Raw genomic sequence first — 24,247 nt, 5'->3', positions numbered from 1 at the left:
TGGGATCAAATAAAGCCCCATCTGACAACTAGCACGCCTCCTCAGCCCTTTTCCACCACACCGACAAACTGAACTTGCAGGACTGAGAAGCGCAACCAACAAGGACGAGCCACGTTCAGATGCGGTCAGTTCGCTCTTAAAAATAATTATCCAATAGTACATTCAAAAAAAAAAAATCTACAAAATGCCTCCACACTTTTCTGATTTAGCTCAAAGCCATCTCCGAAGCTTATGTCGCTCGAAATCAAAGTTGAAAGTTACCCCACCTTTACTTTTTATCAAAATTGAGCAACACGGAAAGCAATGAAAACATAGTGTTCTCAACCTCTAAAACAACTTAACATCGTTTTAAAGACAGCGTGTGATTAAAAAAGGCTATCATTTTGATGGACACACCACATTATTTTTTGCTCGTAAAAGACGCACAAAAAGGCAAAGATGGATACTTCATCACTTTTGTACACAGCTGTAGGGTATAAGAGAGGAAATGGTCTTTCTTACCTCGCCAGAAGTGTGTCTCCTGTCAGGGAGCACCAGAGTGTTGGCGTGGCTGCCCGGTACTATGGTGGAGCCGATACTCATTCGGGGTCCAACTAACATGTAGCGTTTGTCCCCCGATCTGTACTGAATGCTGTGACACAGCGTGCCATCATAATTGGTTTCTTGCAAATATTTGGAAGTGTACTCTGTGGATTTGGAGCACTGCATGGCGATCAGCACGATGATGCTGATGACAAAAAGGAGCGACACTGAGCCCAAAGTGATCATGAGGTAAAAAGTCACATTGTCCTCCTCGTCCACCGTCACCACACTTTTCACGTCGGAAGCTGCAAAAGCCTCTTTGGGCTCCACGAGTTTGACAGTCACGGTAGCCGTCGCAGACAGCGACACGTTGCCGTTGTCTTTGACCAGGACGAGAAGGCGATGCTCGGCCTCGTCTGTCTCTGTCAAGGAGCGAAGTGTTCTGATCTGGCCCGTGTAGCGGTCCAAAGAAAACAGACTATGGTCGCTGACTCGCTGCAGCGAAAAGAGCAACCAGCCGTTATAGCCAATGTCGGCGTCGTAGGCTCGCACTTTGGTCACCAAGTCTCCCCCTTTGATGTTACGGGGAATCTCCTCCACACCTTGGGCAGATCCGTTGGAGCTGACCGGATACAGGATAACTGGAGCGTTGTCGTTCTGATCCAGAATGAACACCTTGACTGTCACGTTGCTGCTCAGGGGAGGACTCCCACCATCCGTGGCCACCACTTGGAACTGGAAACTTTTCAGCATCTCAAAGTCAAAACTTTTTAGAGCTGATATTTCGCCATTCTCAGGGTTGATGTTTAAAAATGTTGACATTTTAACTTGGCTTCCTTCTCCTCTGTGAATGTGATAAGTAAGCGCTGCATTTTCATTCAAGTCTTTATCAAATGCAGTGACAGAAAAAATGGACTTCCCAGGCACGTTATTTTCCAGCAAATAAAGTTGGATCGGACTGTGCAAGAATGTCGGCATATTATCATTAACGTCTGACACGTCGACATGCAGATTTTCAAAAGTGGACAGAGGAGGCTGACCACAGTCTGTAGCTGTGATTGTGATGTCATAATCTGCCACCAATTCGCGATCCAGTCTGTCTTTCAGAACCAGCGAATACATGTTGTCTTGAAATGACGGTTTTAATTCAAATGGGACGTTTTCTGAGAGACTACATATGACTTTACCATTCAATCCGACGTCTTTGTCGGTGATGCTAATGAGAGAAATGACAGTCCCAGGTTTTGAATCCTCTGCTACCGTTTTTGACAGAGATGTCACGTCTATTTCAGGTTGGTTGTCGTTTTCGTCCACTATTTTAATTATCACTCTGCAGTCTGTGCTCATTGGAGGTTGTCCTTTATCTGTGGCGTGGACATCTAATTTGTAAACATCGACCTTCTCAAAATCAATTTGTCCCTGCACACTTATTTCCCCTGTGTTTTTATTCAAACTAAATGTTTGATATATTTTAGATTCGAGTTTTGCACCAAAATAATATTCAACTTCTCCATTTAATCCTTCATCCACGTCAGTTGCTTCCACCTTGATAACAGTTGTGCCCATTTCCACATTTTCAGATAAAGTCACGGAATATACTTCTTGCCTAAATATTGGGTGGTTATCATTTGAGTCAAGCACTACAACTGTGACATTAAGGCTTCCAGATCTTGGTGGATTTCCACCATCAATTGCGGTAAGGAAAAGTCTGTGCTCACTATCTTTTTCTCTGTCCAGGGACTTTTGCAATACTAAGAAGGGAATTTTATCATCTCCTCTCTCTCTAATTTGAATATTAAAATATTCATTCGGATTTAATTTGTATGCACGCACCGTATTAATGGCAACATCTGGATCATATGCACTTGATAATTGGAAGCGTTTTCCAGGAAGTGTGGACTCGGCTATTTCCAAAATGAATTCTTCCTCTTGAAAAGTGGGTGAATTGTCATTCATATCCATAATTTCTATGATGACGTGGTGTATTTCCATGGGGTTCTCAGCGACTAATTTCAGATTAACTAAGCACGGTGAGACGCCCTCACATAGCTCCTCTCTGTTGATGGTTTTACTCACAAAGAGGACGCCATTGTTCACATTTACCTCAAACTGAGCCCCCTCCGTGCCTGAAACAATGCGAAAATGTCTCTCCATCAAAGTGCTGATATCCAATCCCAGATCCTTGGCGACATTCCCCACCACCGTTCCCACTTTGACTTCTTCGGCGATGGAATATTTGATCTGCGCTGCAACATGCTCCAGACAAACAAATACAATGCAGAGAAAGAGACCTCGCCTTTGTCCTACTGCTCCCATCCTCCCAGCTTGGATGACAGCATTTAAATCCAAATTCCACCAAAGAAGTAAACCTTCTCAATGGCAAAATATGTAGCTTGAATGTATCCCCAAAATGTAAGGAAATATAGCAGTGAAACGACAGCAACATCCGTCTCTGCTGGAAGTAACGTCTCCTCCGTCTGGCTGGAACAAAACGGTTCCAGGAGGGGCAAGACGCCTCATGGTCATCATTGTATACTGATAAGACACTGCCACCTAGTGGTCACAGTTCACGATGGAGATGGAGCTGAGTAAACGACTATCAAATATGCATCAGCGTGATTTGGAGTTGCTGTCACGTCGTTTTTGTAACACTGCACAACATTAAAAATTTCTCCATAGAATTCATTTATTTAAAAGACAACCCATCAGTCATTAATCTCACTCAGTCGAAACTTTTAGCCATAAATTCCTGCCCTCAACGCAATATAAACAATTCAAATCCAAACATTATTGTGTTGAATACATTCAGTTATCTATACATGTTTAAATGTATCTAATATCGACAACACGGCCGTTGGCCATTAAATGATCAATTCAACAGCATTGGCGTTCCCGCAGTTTCAGGACCACGGACAGTGGCGAACTTGTGCCCTTCAGAGATCGTCTAAGTTTAGGGAAGTAAATGTTAGAACGTAACGTTAAATGTGTACGTTCTTTGTTGCTAATGAGAGCTTATTCATTCACATATATAGGGATATAAAAACATTTATGGTAAACGGATGAAAATTCATATATATTTGTAATGTTCCCTCTTTTATCAAGTATTGCTAATGACAATATTACAGGTCATTTAAGCAAAAACGTTGGTGACACCTGGTCTAAAACATACTATTACTTCAAAGGAATGACATGATTTAGTCCCTGTTACTGTAAAAAGATTGCTGCTGTTAACAGACATAAACGTTAAATGCGGATCATATTGCACCAACACAATAAAAGCTTTAGTGTGCACATCATGACCATATCAACACTTCACCAGAGTAAAAAATATTTTTTTTCTTACCTCGCCAGAAGTGTGTCTCCTGTCAGGGAGCACCAGCGTGTTGGCGTGGCTGCCCGGTACAATGGTGGAGCCGATACTCATTCGGGGTCCGACTAACATGTAGCGTTTGTCTCCCGATCTGTACTGGATGCTGTGACACAGCGTGCCATCATAATTGGCATCTTGCAGATATTTGGAAGTGTACTCGGTGGATTTGGAGCACTGCATGGCGATCAGCACGATGATGCTGATGACAAAAAGGAGCGACACCGAGCCCAAAGTGATCATCAGGTAAAAAGTCACGTTGTCCTCCTCATCCACCGTGGCCGCACTTTTCACGTCGGAAGCCGCAAAAGCCTCTTTGGGCTCCACGAGTTTGACGATCACCGTAGCCGTCGCAGAAAGTGACACGTTCCCATTGTCTTTGACCAGGACGACCAGGCGATGCTCGGCCTCATCCGTCTCCGTCATGGAGCGAAGTGTTCTGATCTGGCCCGTGTAGCGGTCCAAAGAAAACAGACTGTGGTCGCTGACTCGCTGCAGCGAAAAGAGCAACCAGCCATTATAGCCGATGTCGGCGTCGTAGGCTCGGACTTTAGTCACCAAGTCTCCTGCTTTGATGTTGCGGGGAATCTCCTCCACACCTTGGGCAGAATCGTTAGAGCTGACCGGATACAGGATGACTGGAGCGTTGTCATTCTGATCCAGAATGAACACTTTCACTGTCACGTTGCTGCTCAGGGGAGGACTCCCTCCATCGGTGGCCACCACTTGAAATTGAAAACTTTTTAACGTCTCAAAGTCAAAACTTTTTAAAGCTGAAATTGTACCGGTTCCCTCATGAATGTTCAAAAATGATGTCACACTTTCACTTTTCCGTTGGAGTGAGTATGTCACAGCTGCATTTTCTTCCCCATCTGCATCGTTGGCGCTTACAGAAAACAAAGACACTCCTGCTTTGTTGTTTTCTAGCACATAAAAAGTATATGGGCTTTCAGTGAATAAAGGCCTATTATCATTCACATCCAATACATCTACACGAATGACCTGACTCGAGGACATAGGGGGTGTCCCTAAATCTTTTGCCGTTATTGTGATATCATACACATGCTCCCTCTCTTTGTCTAAATAGTCCTTTGTGACAAGAGAGTATGACTGTCCATCTGGAGAAGACTTGAGGGCAAAGGGCAAGTTTTCCGGCAGGCTGCAGACCACCTGTCCATTCACACCTGCGTCCATATCGTGAACGCCCACCAGCGCCACCACTGTACCAAGGGGGGCGTCCTCTGCAATACGACTCACCAAAGAGGTGATGTCTATTTTGGGCCGGTTGTCGTTCACGTCCTCCACTCGGACTACCACGTTGCATTGTGTGGACAACGACACTGCACCTTTGTCCGCAGCCAGTACCTTTATCTCATAGACTTGTCTCTCCTCAAAATCGAGATCTTCTTTTACTGTTAGTTCCCCAGTTTTTTTATTCAACTCAAAGGGCATGCTGGTGAGTCCTCTTAATTTGCTCCGTAAAGAATATTCAATCTCACCATTCAATCCCTCATCTGAGTCTGTTGCTTTCACTGTCAGCAAATATGTCCCCACTGGTGCATTTTCCTTCACATTGATGGAGTATTTCTGATGTTCACAGACTGGCGCGTTATCATTTACGTCAGATATAATAACGGTGATGTTAATCGTACCTGTTTTAGGTGGTTTGCCCCCATCTGCGGCTGTTAACAATAATTGGTGCCGTGCTGCGTTTTCTCTATCCAAAGGCCGCTGTAGCACAAGAAAAGGTACCTTCCCCTCCTCACCAAAGTCTTCAGTTTCAAGGTGAAAAAACGGGTTGTGGTTCAGCCTGTACATCTGGACAGAATTCAAGCCAACGTCCAAGTCTTGGGCTCCCTCCACTTGGAGTTTGGATCCAACCACAGCCGATTCCAGCACCTCTAAAGTGCAATTATCGTCAAGGAATCTCGGCAAGTTATCATTCACATCCAGGACCTCAACAATGATTTGATGCATCTCCAGAGGGTTTTCTACAACAACTTTGAGATTAGCAATGCATGGCACGCTGTTCCCACACAGGTCCTCCCGGTCTAATCTCTGGGTGACAGATAAAACACCGTCTTTCTGGTTTACCTTGAATTGCTCCTGCTTTGCTCCTGACACCACACGGAGGTTTCTCTCCAGCAGCCTCCCAATTTCCAGTCCTAGGTCCTTGGCGACATTTCCAACTACTGTTCCCGCTTTTACTTCCTCCTGGATTGAATATCTTATTTGAGCAGAGATTCCTTCTGGGTAAATAACTACCAGCAGTGGCAAACACAAATAAATCCATGTCTCCGGCCATTGTCCTCCGATGCTCCATCTTGCCATTGTTAATCAGGGATGATTGCTAACCACAGCTATTCAATTTCCCTTGTAGACTATATTCCCAGTGTTTCATAACTGATTACAAGCAAAAACTCAGGAGCATAATCATTCTTTGTGGAACAACGATCGCTGTCTCTCGTCCGCTCGTCCACCTCTGTCGGTCGACGGTGAAGTGAGAATAATGACGCTCCTCACACCCATTCCCATTATATAGTCAAACAGCGCCGCCTACTGTCAACAATATGAAACTGCGGCGTGCGGAAATAATGTATTCAACTATTTCATGTTGCCTAACACTCCACGTTCTTAAGGTCAAGTTTGTATATAAACATGAAGCCGTGGTAGTAAAAAATTAAATTGTTCACATCCCATTTTGACTCCATACTATATTATTCAAATCATACAGTTCTTTGATGATACACTTCCTTTGAATGCGCTTTTATTCATGATTCACATCATTTGTGTCTATGTTTTTGACCTCTAAGTGGTCCAATTTATATAGTGTGAGACAGGATTGAAGCCCTTATTAGTAATTCTTGACCAGTCTTGACAAAAAATGTTGACGCTACAGTGCAATAACTTGGGGGCGGAATGACGGCTATTCACGTTATATCAGGTAGATAATAGGTTTGACCTGCGGGAACTTGAATTTGTTAAGCACCTATAAAAAAGGTAGAATAGAATTTACATTAGGTTGACTTAACAGGAAGAATTTGCAATTTTACATTTGGTCAGAAAAAAAAACCTCAGTAGATAAAGGGTTAGTGTCATGATTTATGCTTTATCTACAGTGTATTTCTTATGATTTGTTTTCTTGTCCTGTCTTGCTCGTTTGATTTTGGCTTTCTACTTTTACGTAATGATGTTTTATTTCCTGGTCTGTTTTTTTTTCAGAACATTGTAAGTGTTTTTTATTATGGGTTTTCCACAGTACTGCTAGTTTTCTTGGAAGTAAATTATTGTGTTGAATACATTCAGTCCTAAATTACCTCACCAACCATGACACAATATAGAGTTGTACTACAAGTAAGGTTTATGAAGTCTAACATGATGGACTTATCAGAATTGCAAGTTAAGATCCCAAGTTTTACAAAACAAACAAATAAAAAACAAATAAACAAAACAGCTAAGATGACATGAGTTCATAAAGGGCGTTCATTTACTTTGAGTCAAAAAACAAAACAAAATGTTTTCATGATGACAGAAAAGGCCTTTGAAACCATGGAAATCTACTCTTATATAACCATTATTTATCACTGTAAAGCAATTGAGGGCAGATTCGCAATTGCACTGCCCTCTGGCAACAATGAAAATCTTGCCAACTGAGATGAGATTGTCAATATTAGTATATGACATACAGTAAATATTTCAAATTTGTCACTCCTATTTTTATCAGTGGTGTTATACAAGTATTCTTTTACCCACACATTTATTTCCAAACCTGGGACCTTGATGAGGAGAAGCGGGACCCAAAATTGATGGATGGATGGATGGATTTACTCCTAATAAGAGTGTCAGGAATGAGTGAAGCAGGGTGACCAAATGCTGCTTGGACCAGGGTTTATTGAAGGGAAGGGGGATAGGTGGAACATGGACACAGGCGGGACAGAGGCTCACGGACAGTGGGCAGGAAATAGAAGTCCACTTGAATCAGGAACAGATACAGAACAGGTGCTGACTGTGAGCCTCCACAAAGAGACACAGTTGAACAGCCATTTCTAATTTGATATACAATAAAACAAAGGTTCTCGAGGAAAACCAACCATTCAAAGACTGCAGCCTGACTTACAATGTCATTCACTTGTTGCAGTCACATTGACCTCTTATTTTATTACCTTGGAAAAAGTGTTTCCCCCTTTTATCCGTTCTTCTTTTCTTCTTTTTTCTGAAAATGCAAACTCTCCCTTCAAATGATGTAGAGAATATTCTAATATACAGGACCAGATATGGCATGTAGTACATTATTATTTCTCAGTGTGCTCCATCCAGTACCCTCCCACCTTCATCCTCATACAGAGTGGACAACATCGACCTCTTGTGGAGAATATCTGAACCAACCACTGTTACATGTCCATTCAAGTTTTCAAGTCTGCTTGATTTCTCTAAAAACCTTGCCTCCACAATAATTATTAAATTTGGCGTGCGTACATTTTATTTACATCGATAAATCGATATCGTATGTGCAAATGTAAAAAAAGAAAGAAAACAACAAACATTCGACACACCCCTCTTGCATCATACTTCTGGATCTAGGCCAAATCAAGCTGCGCATGTCCAAGCGCTGCTGCATATTGTAACGTAAAACCTCGCCCATCCCTCCCTCCCTCCCTCCCTCCCGCTACACTGCACCAATTTGAACTAACTCTATACGATTGCAACTGATTGCCATTAACACTCAAGAGAAAGGATGTTGTGTTGTCTGCACGAGCACGCTAGCGTGCGTGCGCGTGCACGAGCATTGTGTGTATGATTGAATATCAAATGGCAGGCTGCGTCAGAGTACCAGGCACAACGCCCTTCAGGGAGCAGACAGCTCGTAGTCATGGCAACGCAGCTCCTTTCCGCAGGTCACTGTTGAGGAAGGAGATGGGGGAGGGATGCTGTAAAATGCTGCAACCAAAGCAAATCGTGATGCACGCCAATTTTTTTAAATGTTCATATGAATTCTTGTGTACTCAGTTTTTATAAATCTCACTAACATTTAGAGATGAAAATGGTATGTAACATCCCGACTTACGTGGCAAAGTGACAAAGCCTTTCTTCCTAAATGTGCCTCTCCATATTAGAGCTCATCTCCCTGGAGACCAAGCAGGAGGCAACACTGAGGCAGGCATGAATTCTGGACCTTTTGTCTAATTTGCTGCTTGGTCAGGCCTAATAATGACGTGATGTAAACATTCACTGACAAAAATGTGTCTGGTGATGATGTGCATCACTGTATCAACACAAACAGTGGACATAAATCAAATAGTATCATTCACTTAACATCACATAACAACCCATTAGTTCCTGTTGTGTTTTTATTCAGTTTGTTATACAATAAGATCACATTAAACACACATACAACTACATATTTCACTGTCAAAGCACCACTGTACAAATGCACTTTTTTTATGTACTTGCTTGTAAAACATCACAACTTTGAACATGTAAGCTGCAGCCACTCAAGTGTTTGCCCAGAATAGATTATATTATTTACTGGATGTGTTAATGTGATTGGCACTGAAAAGATGAATATGACATCATTTTGGGGGCTGCAATATTCAGTTCAAAGCCGTCTTATGTCATTGTATTGTCTTCTGAGTTGATTAACTAGTTTATGGCTCCATAAAGTCCAATGATTTTTTTCTTAAAATTGTGTGTACTCTTGAATATAAACATTTATCCTCAGGACAGAAGTGGGAAATGTCTAAGAATTGCAATTCAAAGAAAGCATCACCATACACTTGTATAGTATGTAGCTGTGGTGACGTAGGTTTTCTGCACATAACCTCTTCGTTGTATTGCAGGTCAAGTAGTCAGTAAACACCTGAGCACAGGTTTCATTTGGTGACAAATACACAATTCCGGTTCTGTAAACATTTTGAAATGTATCTGTACCATGTTACGCAACTTTAGACAAGCGTGATATTGAGGGACAACCACAGTTTTCCTTCTTAAATGCAAAAGTGAACAATATGATGTATATTTTATCGTATATACAAGGAGGGTGTTTATGGTCCTCAGCTGATTAAGTCAGAATCAAGAACACTTGTATTTATTGGATTCATAATTATAATCAATAACACTTGTATTTATTGTATTATTGAAGCAGAATTCATGATACTGTACACAACTGTTCTGTTCCTCAGTTTTGTTCTGAGAGGATGATTATTGTTGATACAGAAAATGGGTTGTACATTACCTAAAACTATTACGGTGATTCCATGCAATAAGAAAAATGAAAGTGGGTGAACACTGACAAAAGGCCTCTCATTTCCGCGGTTGTTGACCTAACAACCCAACTTGTTTACATGAGAGCATGTAGCAAATGTTAGGCACCACATTATAGTTGCAGTGGCTAATTTTTACCATTGGAATGTACAGTACATGTGCTGAATATACGTTGTTTTCTATAGTTGACCATTTCAAAACTGTTTGAACTAAGTAGCAATGGGCGCGGCTTGTTTTCTTAAACCACAATGTTCGAAATATTACAAACGAATCATTATTCCTTCAACAAACGTCATGAAATTCTCAAGACGGTAGGTTTGTTAAGTCACCCAAATCATTCTGCACACTCATTCAAAAGTGGGGGCTTTGCTCATGATGCCATTTACAAAAAACGAATGTCACGTATAAAGTTCTAATCTCATTCTTGCAAACCATGTTGTTGCTTTTTTAACATACTGTGCCATTTCCATTGATGATAATGAATAAACTAGAAAGACAAAGTGGATAAAAATGTAAAATACTGTACACGTTATGTATGGTTGGTCCTAAGAGGCAATACAGTCTCATTTAGGCAATTCCACATCCAATTGTCCACTCACAATGTTCCTCTGTTTTGGCTTTTTGGACTTCTCATGGTCCAGTCTGTTTCTTGGCAACTGATGTCTCTTATACATGAACATATTTTTGGGATGAAGTGTGGTTGAAGCCATGCGGTCATGCCGTGCACACTGAAAAGTTTTAGAAAGGCTTAGATTGGCTATTCATGTGCTTAAAGAATAGAGGCGATTGTAAGAAGGGTTGGGGAGTCCTTCACCGCAGCATTCAGTGGATGTCAAGTATGAGGAACCAGACTGAACATGACGGGAATGAGAGGGATGTCAATTCCGGGTTATCTCTTTTCCTCTGGAGGTCTCCGCTCATGACTGGTCCTAATTTGCAAATGGGGCAGTTCTGGCCTTCATGTGGATCGAGTGCTGCTGGTTGTAGATGCCTGTCAATCAGACCAAAAGCTAGTTTGAAAAACTAGAGATAATTAATTGACTGGTTACTTAAAGTTGACATGCATTCTCAGACAACAAGAAGGGGAGGCTGCAGGCTGAAGACACAAATGATGGGCCAGATCATTGAATGTAAATAATATCACAAACACCATGCTTGGGAAATATGAGAAGGAGCATAGTTGCTAGGAAACTGGGTAACTGGGCTCATTTTGCACATTCCCTGCATACACAAAAAAATAGGTCAAACATGCAAAGTGTGAAACATTTGAGTCTGTTTACAACTGTAACCAAAGCAATGTGGGAGAAGCAGCACAGTCAAAGTCCAATAAGAGAACGTTTTATAATGGGAAATATTCGTTCAGAATGATTTGTTATTGAAGCTGTGGGGGGAAAACATGCATTTGTAACATTTTGAATATTGTTGTAGTTTTTGCAGTTATGTCAGCAAGTACTCTGAAAATAATATAAATGCAACACTGTTGTTCCTGCTCCCATTTTCTTAAGCCAATTTTTTGGAATATACACAAATGGCCTATTTCACATTTGTACAGTAATCGGTCTAACTATATCCTAGTGAACACTTCTTTGCCAATAGGTGCTATTACCCATCAAGATTATTGCACTGGTGTGCCATAGGTTGCCCAAAATAATAGGCCACTTTCAAATGTGCAGTTTTACTCTATTGTGCTGGGGCAGGGGGGTGGAGGTGCAGAAAACCAGACGGTGACTGGTGTGACCCTCATTTGGATGATTTCCTTGATGCGTGCAAAATGCGTCATTGCACCTTAGGCTACCTACAATAAAATGTCACTAAAATAGATGAGCACTGAATTGTTGCATTTATAGTTGTGTCCAGTTGTAGAATGTAAGAAGTAGCGGCATAGTTAACAGGTGCATTCAAGGACCGGCTGCAGTTGACCCACAACTTTGTGCACATGCTGTATAATATCAAGCATGCGTCACTTATGTTGTAAATAATCTCCTTGTGTCACTCTCAACCACAAATTGTCAAATGAGCCACCACTGCTAGTGGTTATTGTAGCCAAGATTTGATTAGATAAACGGATTCCTTTTTTTTTTGGCATGCATTTGGGGTGATGGTATCGATGTGATCAAGTGCAGACAAATATGGACATGAAGAGGTGAACAATGTGACTTTGTGAGGAAAGAGGAATTCAACAGAAATTACAAGCACAAAAAAACACAAAGCAGTTCAAACAAAGGAAGAGAAGACGTCATTTCTTGAAAGTGAATCCGCTGAGAGTGACGCCTGCATACCTCCAAGCTGCGGAGTGGCCTTCCCTCATTTCGGGTACTTAAGAGAGGGAAGAAAAAGAAAAAAGGAAGGTGGGGTCATTACAGAGCTCATAAAAACAACATAGTTGCCGGATTCCGCAGCTGAGGCCGTGAATGATAGACACATTTGTTTCATTAAAAACAAAAATACATTTAACATCGTTTCTGCTAGATCTTATATTTACCTGAATGTGAATAACAGACAGTGTAATAAAAGATAGAACGTCTGCAAAGCAGTTTTAATTTATTTAGATTCGGTTTAGTTTCAGTCTAGTTTTGTTTAGTTTGGAGTCTGTTGCTTTGTAAAACTCAGGAAAACACGATTGATGAATTTAAGCATAATGGAAGCATCAGTTGTTGCCATCAACTTGTATTAAATCTTCTTTTTTAATTTGTGGTGATACTACAAATAAGATCAGGAAGTGGTTTTGTACATGTTGATTTTATATTTTGTATTTTCATTCATGAACTTTTAGAATGTAAACCTGTATTAATACCCACCATGTCTACTCTTGTAATTAATTATATTGTAGGATAATGACCAAACCAGTTTTAACATCACCAGCAGTAGCTGCAACACAATTTGAAGGCTGTTTCTAAAACCATTTCATGTTTTTGTTTTGTTTGTTTAAGACATTTCGGAAAAAAGAAACTTTATCCAGTTACATATAGAAACCACACATGCACTAATGTATGCAAGAAAATATCTCAAAGCATTATAAACAGTTTGCACGGAACAACGCAACACAGCATAATCGGAACATCTGTGCTAGAATATTTGTAAAAAGTCCACAAATTGGGAGACCTAAAATGTAAAACATTACAAATTTTATTCTATTAACCTCCTAGTGACCAGCCTGAATTTCAACATCGTTTTTAAAAGAAGAAAATGCCACACTGTGACTGCATTGCTCTTCATTCTTCATCACTGCAGTGAAAGTCGCAAATAATTTTACCTGCAAGGTGGAAGGGGCAGAGTCGCTGGTCTCAGACACGCCAGTGCTCCTGGGAATACTGGACACGAAGTACCTGGAACCTTTCGGCGTAGGCTGCCTGACCACCAACTTTCCTTTCCTGGTCTCGGCCAGAAAGAGACTGTACCAGTAGGCATCGTTGGACACCAGAGTGGAATCTGCGATGGTGGAGTTCCTCTCGCTGATCACGCTGTTCCTGCAGGGAGGAGCCGCTTTGCTGGGCTTGACCTTCTGACACTTGAGCACGATGGTGACCAAGATGGTGATGAGCAGCAGGAAGGACACCGAGCCCAGACCGATGACCAGATACAGGTTGAGGTCGGAGAAAATGTCGTATTCCATAGGCACCTCGGTCATGTCTGAGTAGGCCTTGACGGCCGTCTCCACCGTAGACAGCTTGATGGTGACTGTCGCCGAGAGAGCCGGCTCTCCGTTATCCTTGGCGACTACGACCAGTCTCTGGTGGCGCGAATCCTTGTAGCTGAACATCCTCATGGTGCGGATCTCTCCATTGTACTGGTCCAGACTGAACAAGGAGGCGTCTGTCACCTGAAGGAACTGGTAGGTGACGCGAGAGTTGTGCACAGAATCCACGTCCAAGGCGATCACCTTGGCCACCAGAGAGCCTTTGTCGGTGGATCTGGGGATCTTCTCCTCCACCACCGAGCCGTGCGCTCGCCACGGAGAGACGATCACGGGGGCGTTGTCGTTCTGATCCACAATGATGATGTGGACCGTCACGTTGCTACTGAGCGGAGGAGAACCCGAGTCTCGAGCCTCGATGTGGAAGAGGAACTCCTTCTCCATCTCATAGTCAAAGGTCTTGAGAGCGTAAAGGTTGCCGTTCTCCGGGTTGATGGAGAACAGCATGGACATGGAGGTGTTTGCAATCTCCTTCTCCAGGATGAAGTAAACCAGGTACTGGTTCTCGTGCAGGTCAGGGTCAAATGCGCTGAGGGAACTGAGCAAGGCGCCTGGAGCGTTATTCTCCATCACGCGGATGGTGTAAAAGGACTGAGGGAAGTGTGGGACATTGTCATTGACATCTAGGAGCTGCAAAGTCATGGTTTCATTGTCACTTAAAGGAGGGGAGCCCCTGTCAGTGACAGTGAAGGTAATTTCATATTCCGGAACCTTCTCGCGGTCCAATGGCTCGGAAACCACTAACTTATAATAGTTGTCCGGAGACTCGCTCAGTTTGAAAGGCATATTTTGTCGAATGTGAAGGTCCACCACTCCGTTATTTCCTGAGTCCTTATCACTCACGCTGACCACCGCTATCACTGTGTCGACAGCTATGTTTTCTTTAACTGGGCTTTGAAAGGATTTGATAGAAATTTCTGGGTGGTTGTCATTCATATCTATCACCTGTATGGTCACTTTACACTGGCCAGACAAGGGGCTTAGCCCCTTATCACTAGCAATGACTTCCATTTCATAAGATTTCAAATCTTCATAATTAATCATCTCCTTTACTCTGATTTCACCATTCTCATGATTTAAACTAAACACATTCTGTGTTCTTTCTGACGTGTACAAACTATACGAATAAAATACATCAGAATTAGAACCTTCATCTAAATCGGTGGCATTTAATTGAATCACTAGGCTACCAATAGGGGAGTTCTCCATCACATCTACCAAATATTTGTCTTTGTCAAAAGATGGGGCGTTGTCATTGACATCCAGGACTCGAACAATGACGCTGGCCGTGCCCGTGCGGGCCGGAACTCCTCCGTCCACAGCAGTGAGGATGAGATGATGAACATTCTGCTGCTCTCTGTCCAACACCTTTGTTAGAATTAAATCTGCAAACTTGGAGCCATCCCTCCCCGTCTGAATTTCGATGTTGAAATGTTGGCTGGAGCTCAGGTGATAGTTTTGCACAGAATTGTCTCCAACATCTGGATCCACTGCATTATTCAGGGAGAATCTCTCTCCAACAGGGCTGGACTCGGATATGTCCAAATGCATCGTGCCTCGTCGAAAATGAGGGGCGTTATCATTAATGTCCATTATTTCCACTTCAATGTTGAACATGCGTATGGGATTTTCAATCGTTGCATCCAATTTCAGAAAGCAATATGCTTTGGAGTTACACAGAAATTCTCTGTCAATTCTCTCCAAAATGAAGAGCTCTCCCGTGTCTTTGTTGATGTCTAGATATTTTTTATTTGCGACCACGTCGATGCGCATTTTCCGCTTGCTCAGCGTCCTCACGTCCAAGCCCAAATCAGACGCCAAATTAGCAACCACTGAACCTTCCTCCATCTCTTCAGGAATCGAGTAGTGGGTGACAGACAACACCATATCCACCAGTGTGCACAAAAAGAGAAGCATGACAAGTGGGCGCGTCTCGACTAACTTACAGAAGCGGTGCATCATGTTGATGATAAAATCCTTTAAGCGCTGCGAAATGTAGAGGAGACGATCTCCTATTAAACGACTAAGCACAACGAGGATGTTAAAATAATTATATTTTCTCACTGCTTATGTCCCGTCTGACGGCACTGCTGAATGTCCGTCTAGTCCTCGTCCAATGAGAATTCGCGAGACTGAAAACGTCACCAGTGGGAAATTTTGTGGACAGCAGCGACGAAATTCGTTTTTAAGAATCCTTACATTTTAAAAACGACTGAGATTCCAACGTTTAATTATTAATAATTAAAAATAAGCAAAATTGTTTCGTGACAAAATAACAGCCAATGTTTTCAGACCCACACCAATATATATCCTAACTTAAGTTATTTAACTTAAACTTCAGCACAATAAATGTTTACAGTTTAAAAAAAATAATAACACAAGGGATAGATAACCATTTGCAATACTTTTTTAAGATCTATTTGTTCTGAATAAATTATCAAACATTTTTATTATGAGCTGTAAAGTAATTAATCAGTTTGTTGTGTTGGTATAATAAACTTAATGTACAAAACTAATGTGTGATATGTCCTAAAATATTTTATTCTATTTTATGGAATACTTTTTTAGAACAGTATGCAATACCTTTTCAGAATGAGTCGCATTTTCAGTACATACAGAGCCTAGTGGTTGTAAATGGTAGGTACAACCCAATCACACTCATTCTCGTGACACTGATTTATTTCTCTTAAAGCCTAATGATAACGTCAATTATCTTTCTCTGTAAGTCATCCATCCACCAATCTAGTAATTGATTTGTAAAGGCAGCGTTCGAGGTAAAGGCATTTATGTTCCCCGTTATCTTATATCCTAAATCCGAGATGCACTATAAACTTCAACATGCAAGTGTATAAAATGTTTCTAATTTAAAGCATTCTGGTGTACTATCTCAAATATGTTGATTGTTTTTAACCCAAATAATAGATCAAACTCAAATAAAAGAATGCAAAGTACCAGCAAATAGTGAGAGCAAAATATTTGTAAGCCAAGTAGCAGATATAACTCAAAAGTTTATACAATTTAGGCTAATTTTGATGCACTTTTCATGGCAGCATGTAAACAACAGCCCAGGCATTGTGAATGACTTATTTAAAAAAATTGTTGAAATACCAGTACACCTAAAAAGCTTCAGTTATGTGAGCGCCAACATGGTCAGGGTGCGAAACCACTTAATATTTCATTGTGTCAAACAGGGATTTAAATACAACCACGCAACAACATAATAAAACTGAAAATATGTAAAAGTCTTGATTTTGGGTGTTACCTTCATGTTCCAAAACTTTTGGCCACTACTATGCAATTGCTTGTTTGTTATATGTAGAACTGTGATTCTTAGCCAGGGGGCCACCGGAAATGATATAAAATCACTTAATTTTTCACTTAATTACAATGTATAAATTACAGATTTGTTCATTTATCTATGCTAGTTATTATTACAGTGACAAGCAGAACAGAAATGCTCCGCCATAAGCTGAAGATGCGAAAACCGTGTATGCACTTGTTGCCATTCATAAAACAAAATAAGTCCTGTGAGTATATCATCTTTGACTTGCCCAGATAAAACACGGACTCTAATTTTTCTGATGCATTCAGACCAGCTCATTATTTCAATGCACCTAGTTTTGTGAATAATCACTCGGCAGTGTGAAGTGATTTTTCTATTGGGTGCCTCCGTCCAATAAGAGTTTGGAAACATTGCAGGAGATCATTTTGTGATTTTCAAATCTTATATGAACATGTATAACATATTTTAAATCATTTTCATCTTTGTGCAAATAAACATCAACTTAATATCACTTTTCTACTTCATTAACTCCTCCTACACTATGTTTCTATAATGTAATTAATAACAATAAAACACATCATTTAGTTCCCTTTCCATAGGAGTTTTATTATTTGAGTTTAGGGCAGAATGTTGACAAAAAGGACACAAGTTTACAGTATTTGGTCTATGTAATTTAATCAGAATTACACTTAGCTTTCAGCTGCAAATGATTAAAACGTGGTTCATTTATGTATTTTTTTACGATATCATAATGATTCATGTTAATTGAACACATTTTAATCCTGTGCAACTGATCAGTGTATTTCATTTAAGATTAAATGCCATCAAAAATGTACAGTAATTAAACAGCTATCATAACACAGCGAGGTGGTGCTGCTCTGGTTAGATAGGCGCACTTGACATAGAGGCTCTCAGATGCAGATGTTTGCAGATGTTTGACGGATGTGTCGTCATACCTGCAAGGTGGAAGGAGCGGAGTCGCTGGTCGCAGACATGCCAGTGCTCCTCGGAATACTGGACACGAAGTACCTGGAGCCTTTCGGCGTAGGCTGCCTGACCACCAACTTTCCTTTCCTGGTCTCGGCCAGAAAGAGACTGTACCAGTAGGCATCATTGGACACCAGAGTGGAATCTGCGATGGTGGAGTTCCTCTCGCTGATCACACTGTTCCTGCAGGGAGGAACCGCTTTGCTGGGCTTGACCTTCTGACACTTGAGCACGATGGTGACCAAGATGGTGATGAGCAGCAGGAAGGACACCGAGCCCAGACCGATGACCAGATACAGGTTGAGATCCGAAAAAATGTCGTATTCCATAGGCACCTCGGTCATGTCTGAGTAGGCCTTGACAGCCGTCTCCACTGTGGACAGCTTGATGGTGACTGTCGCCGAGAGAGCCGGCTCCCCGTTGTCCTTGGCGACCACGACCAGTCTCTGGTGCCGAGAATCCTTGTAGCTGAACATCCTCATGGTGCGGATCTCTCCGTTGTACTGGTCCAAACTGAACAAGGAGGCGTCCGTCACCTGCAGGAAGTGGTAGGTGACGCGAGAGTTGTGCACGGAATCCACGTCCAAGGCTATCACCTTGGCCACCAGAGAGCCTTTGTCGGTGGATCTGGGGATCTTCTCCTCCACCACCGAGCCGTGCGCTCGCCACGGAGAGACGATCACGGGGGCGTTGTCGTTCTGATCCACAATGATGATGTGGACCGTCACGTTGCTACTGAGCGGAGGAGAACCCGAGTCTCGGGCCTCGATGTGGAAGAGGAACTCCTTCTCCATCTCATAGTCAAAAGTCTTGAGTGCGTAAAGGTTGCCGTTCTCCGGGTTGATGGAGAACAGCATGGACATGGAGGTGTTTGCAATCTCCTTCTCCAGGATGAAGTAAACCAGGTACTGGTTCTCGTGCAGGTCAGGGTCAAATGCGCTGAGGGAACTGAGCAAGGCGCCTGGAGCGTTATTCTCCATCACGCGGATGGTGTAAAAGGACTGAGGAAAGTGTGGGACATTGTCATTGACGTCCAGCAGCTGCAAAGTCATAGTTTCATTGTCACTTAAAGGAGGGGAGCCCCTGTCGATGACAGTGAAGGTGATTTCATATTCTGGAACCTTCTCGCGGTCCAATGGCTCGGAAACCACTAACTTATAATAGTTATCCGGAGACTCCCTCAGTTTGAAAGGCATATTTTGTCGAATGTGAAGGTCCACCACTCCGTTATTTCCTGAGTCCTTATCACTCACACTGAGCACTGCTATCACTGTGTCGACAGCTATATTTTCTTTAACTGGGCTTTGAAAGGACTTAATAGAAATTTCTGGGTGGTTGTCATTCATATCTATCACCTGTATAGTCACTTTACACTGGCTAGACAAGGGGTTTAGCCCCTTATCACTAGCAATAACTTCCATTTCATAAGATTTCAAATCTTCATAATTAATCATCTCCTTCACTCTGATTTCACCATTTTCATGATTTAAACTAAACACATTCTGTGTTCTTTCTGACGTGTATAAACTATACGAATAAAAGACATCAGAATTAGAGCCTTCATCTAAATCTGTGGCATTTAATTGAATCACCAGGCTACCAATAGGGGAGTTCTCCATCACATCTACCAAATATTTGTCTTTGTCAAAAGATGGGGCGTTGTCATTTACATCCAGGACTCGAACAATGACGCTGGCCGTGCCCGTGCGGGCCGGAACTCCTCCGTCCACAGCAGTGAGGATGAGATGATGAACATTCTGCTGCTCTCTGTCCAGCACCTTAGTGAGAATCAAATCTGCAAACTTGGTGCCATCTCTCCCTGTCTGAATTTCGACATTAAAATGTTGGCTGGAGCTCAGGCGATAGTTTTGCACAGAATTGTCTCCAACATCTGGATCCACTGCATTATTCAGGGAGAATCTCTCTCCAATCGGACTGGACTCGGAAATGTCTAAATGCATGGTGCCTCGTCGAAAATGAGGAGCGTTATCATTAATGTCCGTGATTTCCACTTCAATGTTAAACATGCGAATTGGATTCTCAATCGCAGCGTCTAATTTAAGAAAACAGGACGTGGCCGTTTTCAAGGGACACAGTAACTCCCTGTCTATTCTCTCCTGAACAAAGAGCTCTCCCGTGTCCTTGTTGATCTCAAGGTATTTTTTATTTGCAACCACATCGATGCGCATTTTCCTCTTGCTCAGCGTCCTCACGTCTAAACCCAAATCCGATGCCAAATTAGCAACCACAGAGCCTTCCTCCATCTCTTCGGGAACAGAATAATGTGTGACGGTCCACACCGTGTTCATTGTGGCGCAAATACAAATGAATATGCCAACATACCGTTCCAACGAATGCCAGATAGACGCACGCGCCATAGTGAGTTTGAGTAATCCTTAGTGTAAAATGATCGAATATGACGTTTAGAGCAAATCCGTCTTTTCTGCATCAGAAAAAAATCATATTCCTGGTAGGATCATTCTACTCTTCACTGATACTGAAAAAATACGCCCCTCGTCCTGAACCAATAGAATACGTTTTTAGAAATGACTTCATCATCAATCGAGATTTTTTTTATTTGTGGGGAGCAGCGACCTGAACAGCCATTTGTCAACACCTGCAATTTGTGGGCTATATGTCCAATATATTCTTTTAAACTATTATTACTATATTTGTGACAAATGTATCCTGTTCATTTAAAAAGGTGCGCTTTAATTTTATAGACATTATTTTTGTGAGTCCTTATCATGACGCATTTTTTTGTTCTTTTTTGGATGTGCCTTATTTTTCTGGAATGTGTTTTAATAACCTTACCATTTTCATTTCAAAATATGTAACCTATCATTGACTTTTTAATTCTGTTTTGCTTCCAACTTTAAGCAACGACGTGCTCAGTGTGTTTATAGACTCCAAACTCTTTACTTTTCCGAGAGTTTCAGTTTAGGACTCAGAGGACATTTAAGTGATCGTGAGCCGTCGGAGAAAGCTTGGGGTTTGTGGGACAAAGTACCTGATTTGCATATGCTGGTGAGCAGCAACAGTTGCACGGCAAGATGCATCATGGTCATAAAAACATGAATTTTGACAAGAATTAGGAATGGGTTCCGAGAATGAAATAAAACACGTTTTACATGTTCGTTTTTTTCCTGATGGCGGCTGATGAGCATGTGGAGCATGTCTCGTGATGAAATGTTGTTCCCGGGAAGTTTGATGATATATGATATATATAATTCCTGCAGTGTTGATACAAATATGATAACGAGTAAAGGTTGTAGATTAAATTGTTCATATACTGTTGGATCACTGCTGTTAGCGGTTTGTGCAGAATTCATGCAAAAAAAAAAAAAAAATTATGTGCTTTACGGGCCTTATCTGTTTGAATTTAAACACTTTATATGGTCAGGATACAGGGCAAGTTACTGATGCATTTGCTCATCTTCATACCTGCAAGGTGGAAGGGGCAGAGTCGCTGGTCTCAGACACACCAGTGCTCCTGGGAATACTGGACACGAAGTACCTGGAGCCTTTCGGCGTAGGCTGCCTGACCACCAACTTTCCTTTCCTGGTCTCGGCCAGGAAGAGACTGTACCAGTAGGCATCGTTGGACACCAGAGTGGAATCTGCGATGGTGGAGTTCCGCTCGCTGATCACGCTGTTCCTGCAGGGAGGAGCCGCTTTGCTGGGATTGACCTTCTGACACTTGAGCACGATGGTGACCAAGATGGTGATGAGCAGCAGGAAAGACACAGAGCCCAGACCGATGACCAGATACAGGTTGAGGTCGGAGAAAATGTCGTATTCCATAGGCACCTCGGTCATGTCCGAGTAAGCCTTGACGGCCGTCTCCACCGTAGACAGCTTGATGGTGACTGTCGCCGAGAGAGCCGGCTCCCCGTTGTCCTTGGCGACTACGACCAGTCTCTGGTGGCGCGAATCCTTGTAGCTGAACATCCTCATGGTGCGGATCTCGCCATTGTACTGGTCCAAACTGAACAAGGAGGCGTCCGTCACCTGCAGGAACTGGTAGGTGACGCGAGAGTTGTGCACGGAATCCACATCCAAGGCAATCACCTTGGCGACCAGAGAGCCTTTGTCGGTGGATCTGGGGATCTTCTCCTCCACCACCGAGCCGTGCGCGCGCCACGGAGAGACGATCACGGGGGCGTTGTCGTTCTGATCCACGATGATGATGTGGACCGTCACGTTGCTACTGAGCGGAGGAGAACCCGAGTCTCGGGCCTCGATGTGGAAGAGGAACTCTTTCTCCATCTCATAGTCAAAGGTCTTGAGTGCGTAAAGGTTCCCGTTCTCCGGGTTGATGGAGAACAGCATGGACATGGAGGTGTTGGCGATCTCCTTCTCCAGGATGAAGTAAACCAGGTACTGGTTCTCGTGCAGGTCAGGGTCAAATGCGCTGAGGGAACTGAGCAAGGCGCCTGGTGCGTTATTCTCCATCACACGGATGGTGTAAAAGGACTGAGGGAAGTGTGGGACATTGTCATTGACATCCAGCAGCTGCAAAGTCATGGTTTCATTGTCACTTAAAGGTGGGGAGCCCCTGTCGGTGACAGTGAAGGTGATTTCGTATTCCGGAACCTTCTCGCGGTCCAATGGCTCAGAAACTACTAACTTATAATAGTTATCCGGAGACTCCTTCAGTTTGAAAGGCATATTTTGCGGAACGTGAAGGTCCACCACTCCGTTATTTCCCGAGTCCTTATCGCTCACGCTGACCACCGCTATCACTGTGTCGACATCAATGTTTTCACTAACAGGAGTATGAAAAGATTTGATGGATATTTCTGGATGGTTGTCATTCATGTCCTCAATTTGAATTTTGATCGTACATTGCCCTGATAAACTAGTCACACCGCTGTCTGCTGCTATAACTTCCATATCATAAATCTTAAAATCTTCATAATTCAGCATTCCCTTAACAGTAATCTCGCCAGTAGAAGGATTCAAATTAAAAGTGTCTTGTGTTTTCTCTGGTGTGTATAAACTATATGTATATGTTAAATCCGAATTTGAGCCCTCATCCAAATCAGTCGCATTTAGATCAATAACAAGGCTTCCAATCGGGGTATTTTCCATTATTTTAACATTATAAATCGACTTGTCAAACAGAGGGGCGTTATCGTTATTGTCTAAAACGTGAACAATAATACTCGCTGTGCCAGAACGTGGAGGTGTACCGCCATCTACTGCCGTTAGTATTAAATTGTGCACAGCCTGCTGCTCACGGTCTAAAACCTTATTCAATATCAAATCTGCAAGTTTTGTTCCCTCTCTCCCTGTCTGAACCTCAATATTAAAATGTTCACTTTCACTAAGATGATATGTTTTCACCGTATTACTTCCAACATCCGGATCAACTGCATTACTGAGAGATAATCGCTCCCCTTTTGGTGTTGATTCGGATATGTCTAAATGAATGGCCTCTCTCCTAAATTGAGGGGCGTTGTCGTTCATGTCTATTATTTCGACCTCAATATTAAAAATTCTTAACGGATTCTCAAGAATCACCTCAAGTCTCAGATAACAAGAACCTGGCGATTTTGTTGTGCAGATGTGTTCCCTGTCTATCTTCTCAACAATATACAGTTCCCCGGTGTCTTTGTTCACGTCCAAATATTTTTTATTTGAAATTATGTCCAGGCGCATCTTCCTCTGATTTAGTGTTTTGACATCCAATCCCAGATCGGTGGCAAGATTGGCAACGACGGATCCCTCTTTCATTTCCTCGGGTATGGAATAATGGGTCACCGAAGTGGATATTTGATGAACGGAACAGAGAAGAATAAAAATGACGCACAATGCGTACCTTTGTCGTGGCTGCGAAACTGAAACGGACCTCATTGTTCTTGTGAGCGTTCACTGCACCTCTGTATAGGTCCAAATGCGCATTTGTCAGGTCAGCTCCCAGAATATAAATATGTCCACAACGCGGAATTGCAAATGTATTGTCCGCATTGGCAGACGGTTATTTCAATACTGCAAGTCGTCCAGTTTATTTCATCACCGCCCCATGACCGGATGACGAAGCGAATGAGCTGTCATTTAAATGCAACAAACAGCGCCACCATACTATTTTTAATCCCATGACAACTCATGTGGCCTATTTGTTTATAGA

The 24,247-nt window shown here is 42.3% G+C and overlaps 3 protein-coding genes and 1 pseudogene across 4 annotated transcripts in view; all 4 read right to left on the bottom strand.

Annotated features, from left to right (window-relative positions):
• LOC147060948 (protocadherin alpha-5-like) overlaps positions 1-5,953 on the bottom strand; it is a 133,491-nt gene extending 127,538 nt beyond the window's left edge. Inside the window, exon 1 of the mRNA XM_085906297.1 lies at positions 3,866-5,953. Coding sequence (XP_085762423.1) covers positions 3,866-5,866 — 2,001 coding nt within the window. The 5' untranslated portion in view covers positions 5,867-5,953. The remainder of the gene's footprint in view (positions 1-3,865) is intronic.
• On the bottom strand, positions 29-2,899 carry LOC147060949 (protocadherin alpha-8 pseudogene; annotated as a pseudogene).
• Positions 5,954-10,257: 4,304 nt separating the features above from the next.
• Positions 10,258-24,148, bottom strand: LOC147060946 (protocadherin alpha-C2-like). Of its 2 annotated transcripts, none has more exons than XM_085906302.1 (3): positions 21,559-24,148; positions 12,430-12,466; positions 10,258-11,141 (listed from the first exon to the last, which is right to left on the bottom strand). In XM_085906302.1, exons 1-2 carry the CDS (start codon positions 23,971-23,973, stop codon positions 12,455-12,457), a joined length of 2,427 nt encoding a protein of 808 aa, XP_085762428.1. In that variant the 5' UTR covers positions 23,974-24,148; the 3' UTR covers positions 10,258-11,141; positions 12,430-12,454. The 2 variants fall into 2 exon arrangements, with proteins under 2 accessions (XP_085762428.1, XP_085762429.1); XM_085906303.1 differs by lacking the exon at positions 21,559-24,148 and adding an exon at positions 13,404-15,934.
• Positions 18,078-20,499, bottom strand: LOC147060947 (protocadherin alpha-C2-like). The gene has a single exon (XM_085906467.1). The coding sequence runs from the start codon at positions 20,490-20,492 to the stop codon at positions 18,078-18,080; it is 2,415 nt and encodes an 804-aa protein (XP_085762593.1). The 5' UTR covers positions 20,493-20,499.
• Positions 24,149-24,247: the final 99 nt, after the last annotated feature.

Source organism: Syngnathus leptorhynchus, chromosome 2 (genome assembly GCF_054491065.1).
Source record: "Syngnathus leptorhynchus isolate UIUO chromosome 2, UIUO_Slep, whole genome shotgun sequence".
NCBI classification, from domain to species: Eukaryota; Metazoa; Chordata; class Actinopteri; order Syngnathiformes; family Syngnathidae; genus Syngnathus; species Syngnathus leptorhynchus.
The sequence above is the reverse complement of the archived record's forward strand: the minus strand, read 5'-3'. Positions and strand labels throughout refer to the sequence as shown.

Coding starts and splice junctions, on each gene's coding strand:
- LOC147060947 (XM_085906467.1), bottom strand. CDS start 20,492: ATGGCGCGTGCGTCTATCTGGCATTCGTTGGAACGGTATGTTGGCATA.
- LOC147060946 (XM_085906302.1), bottom strand. CDS start 23,973: ATGAGGTCCGTTTCAGTTTCGCAGCCACGACAAAGGTACGCATTGTGC.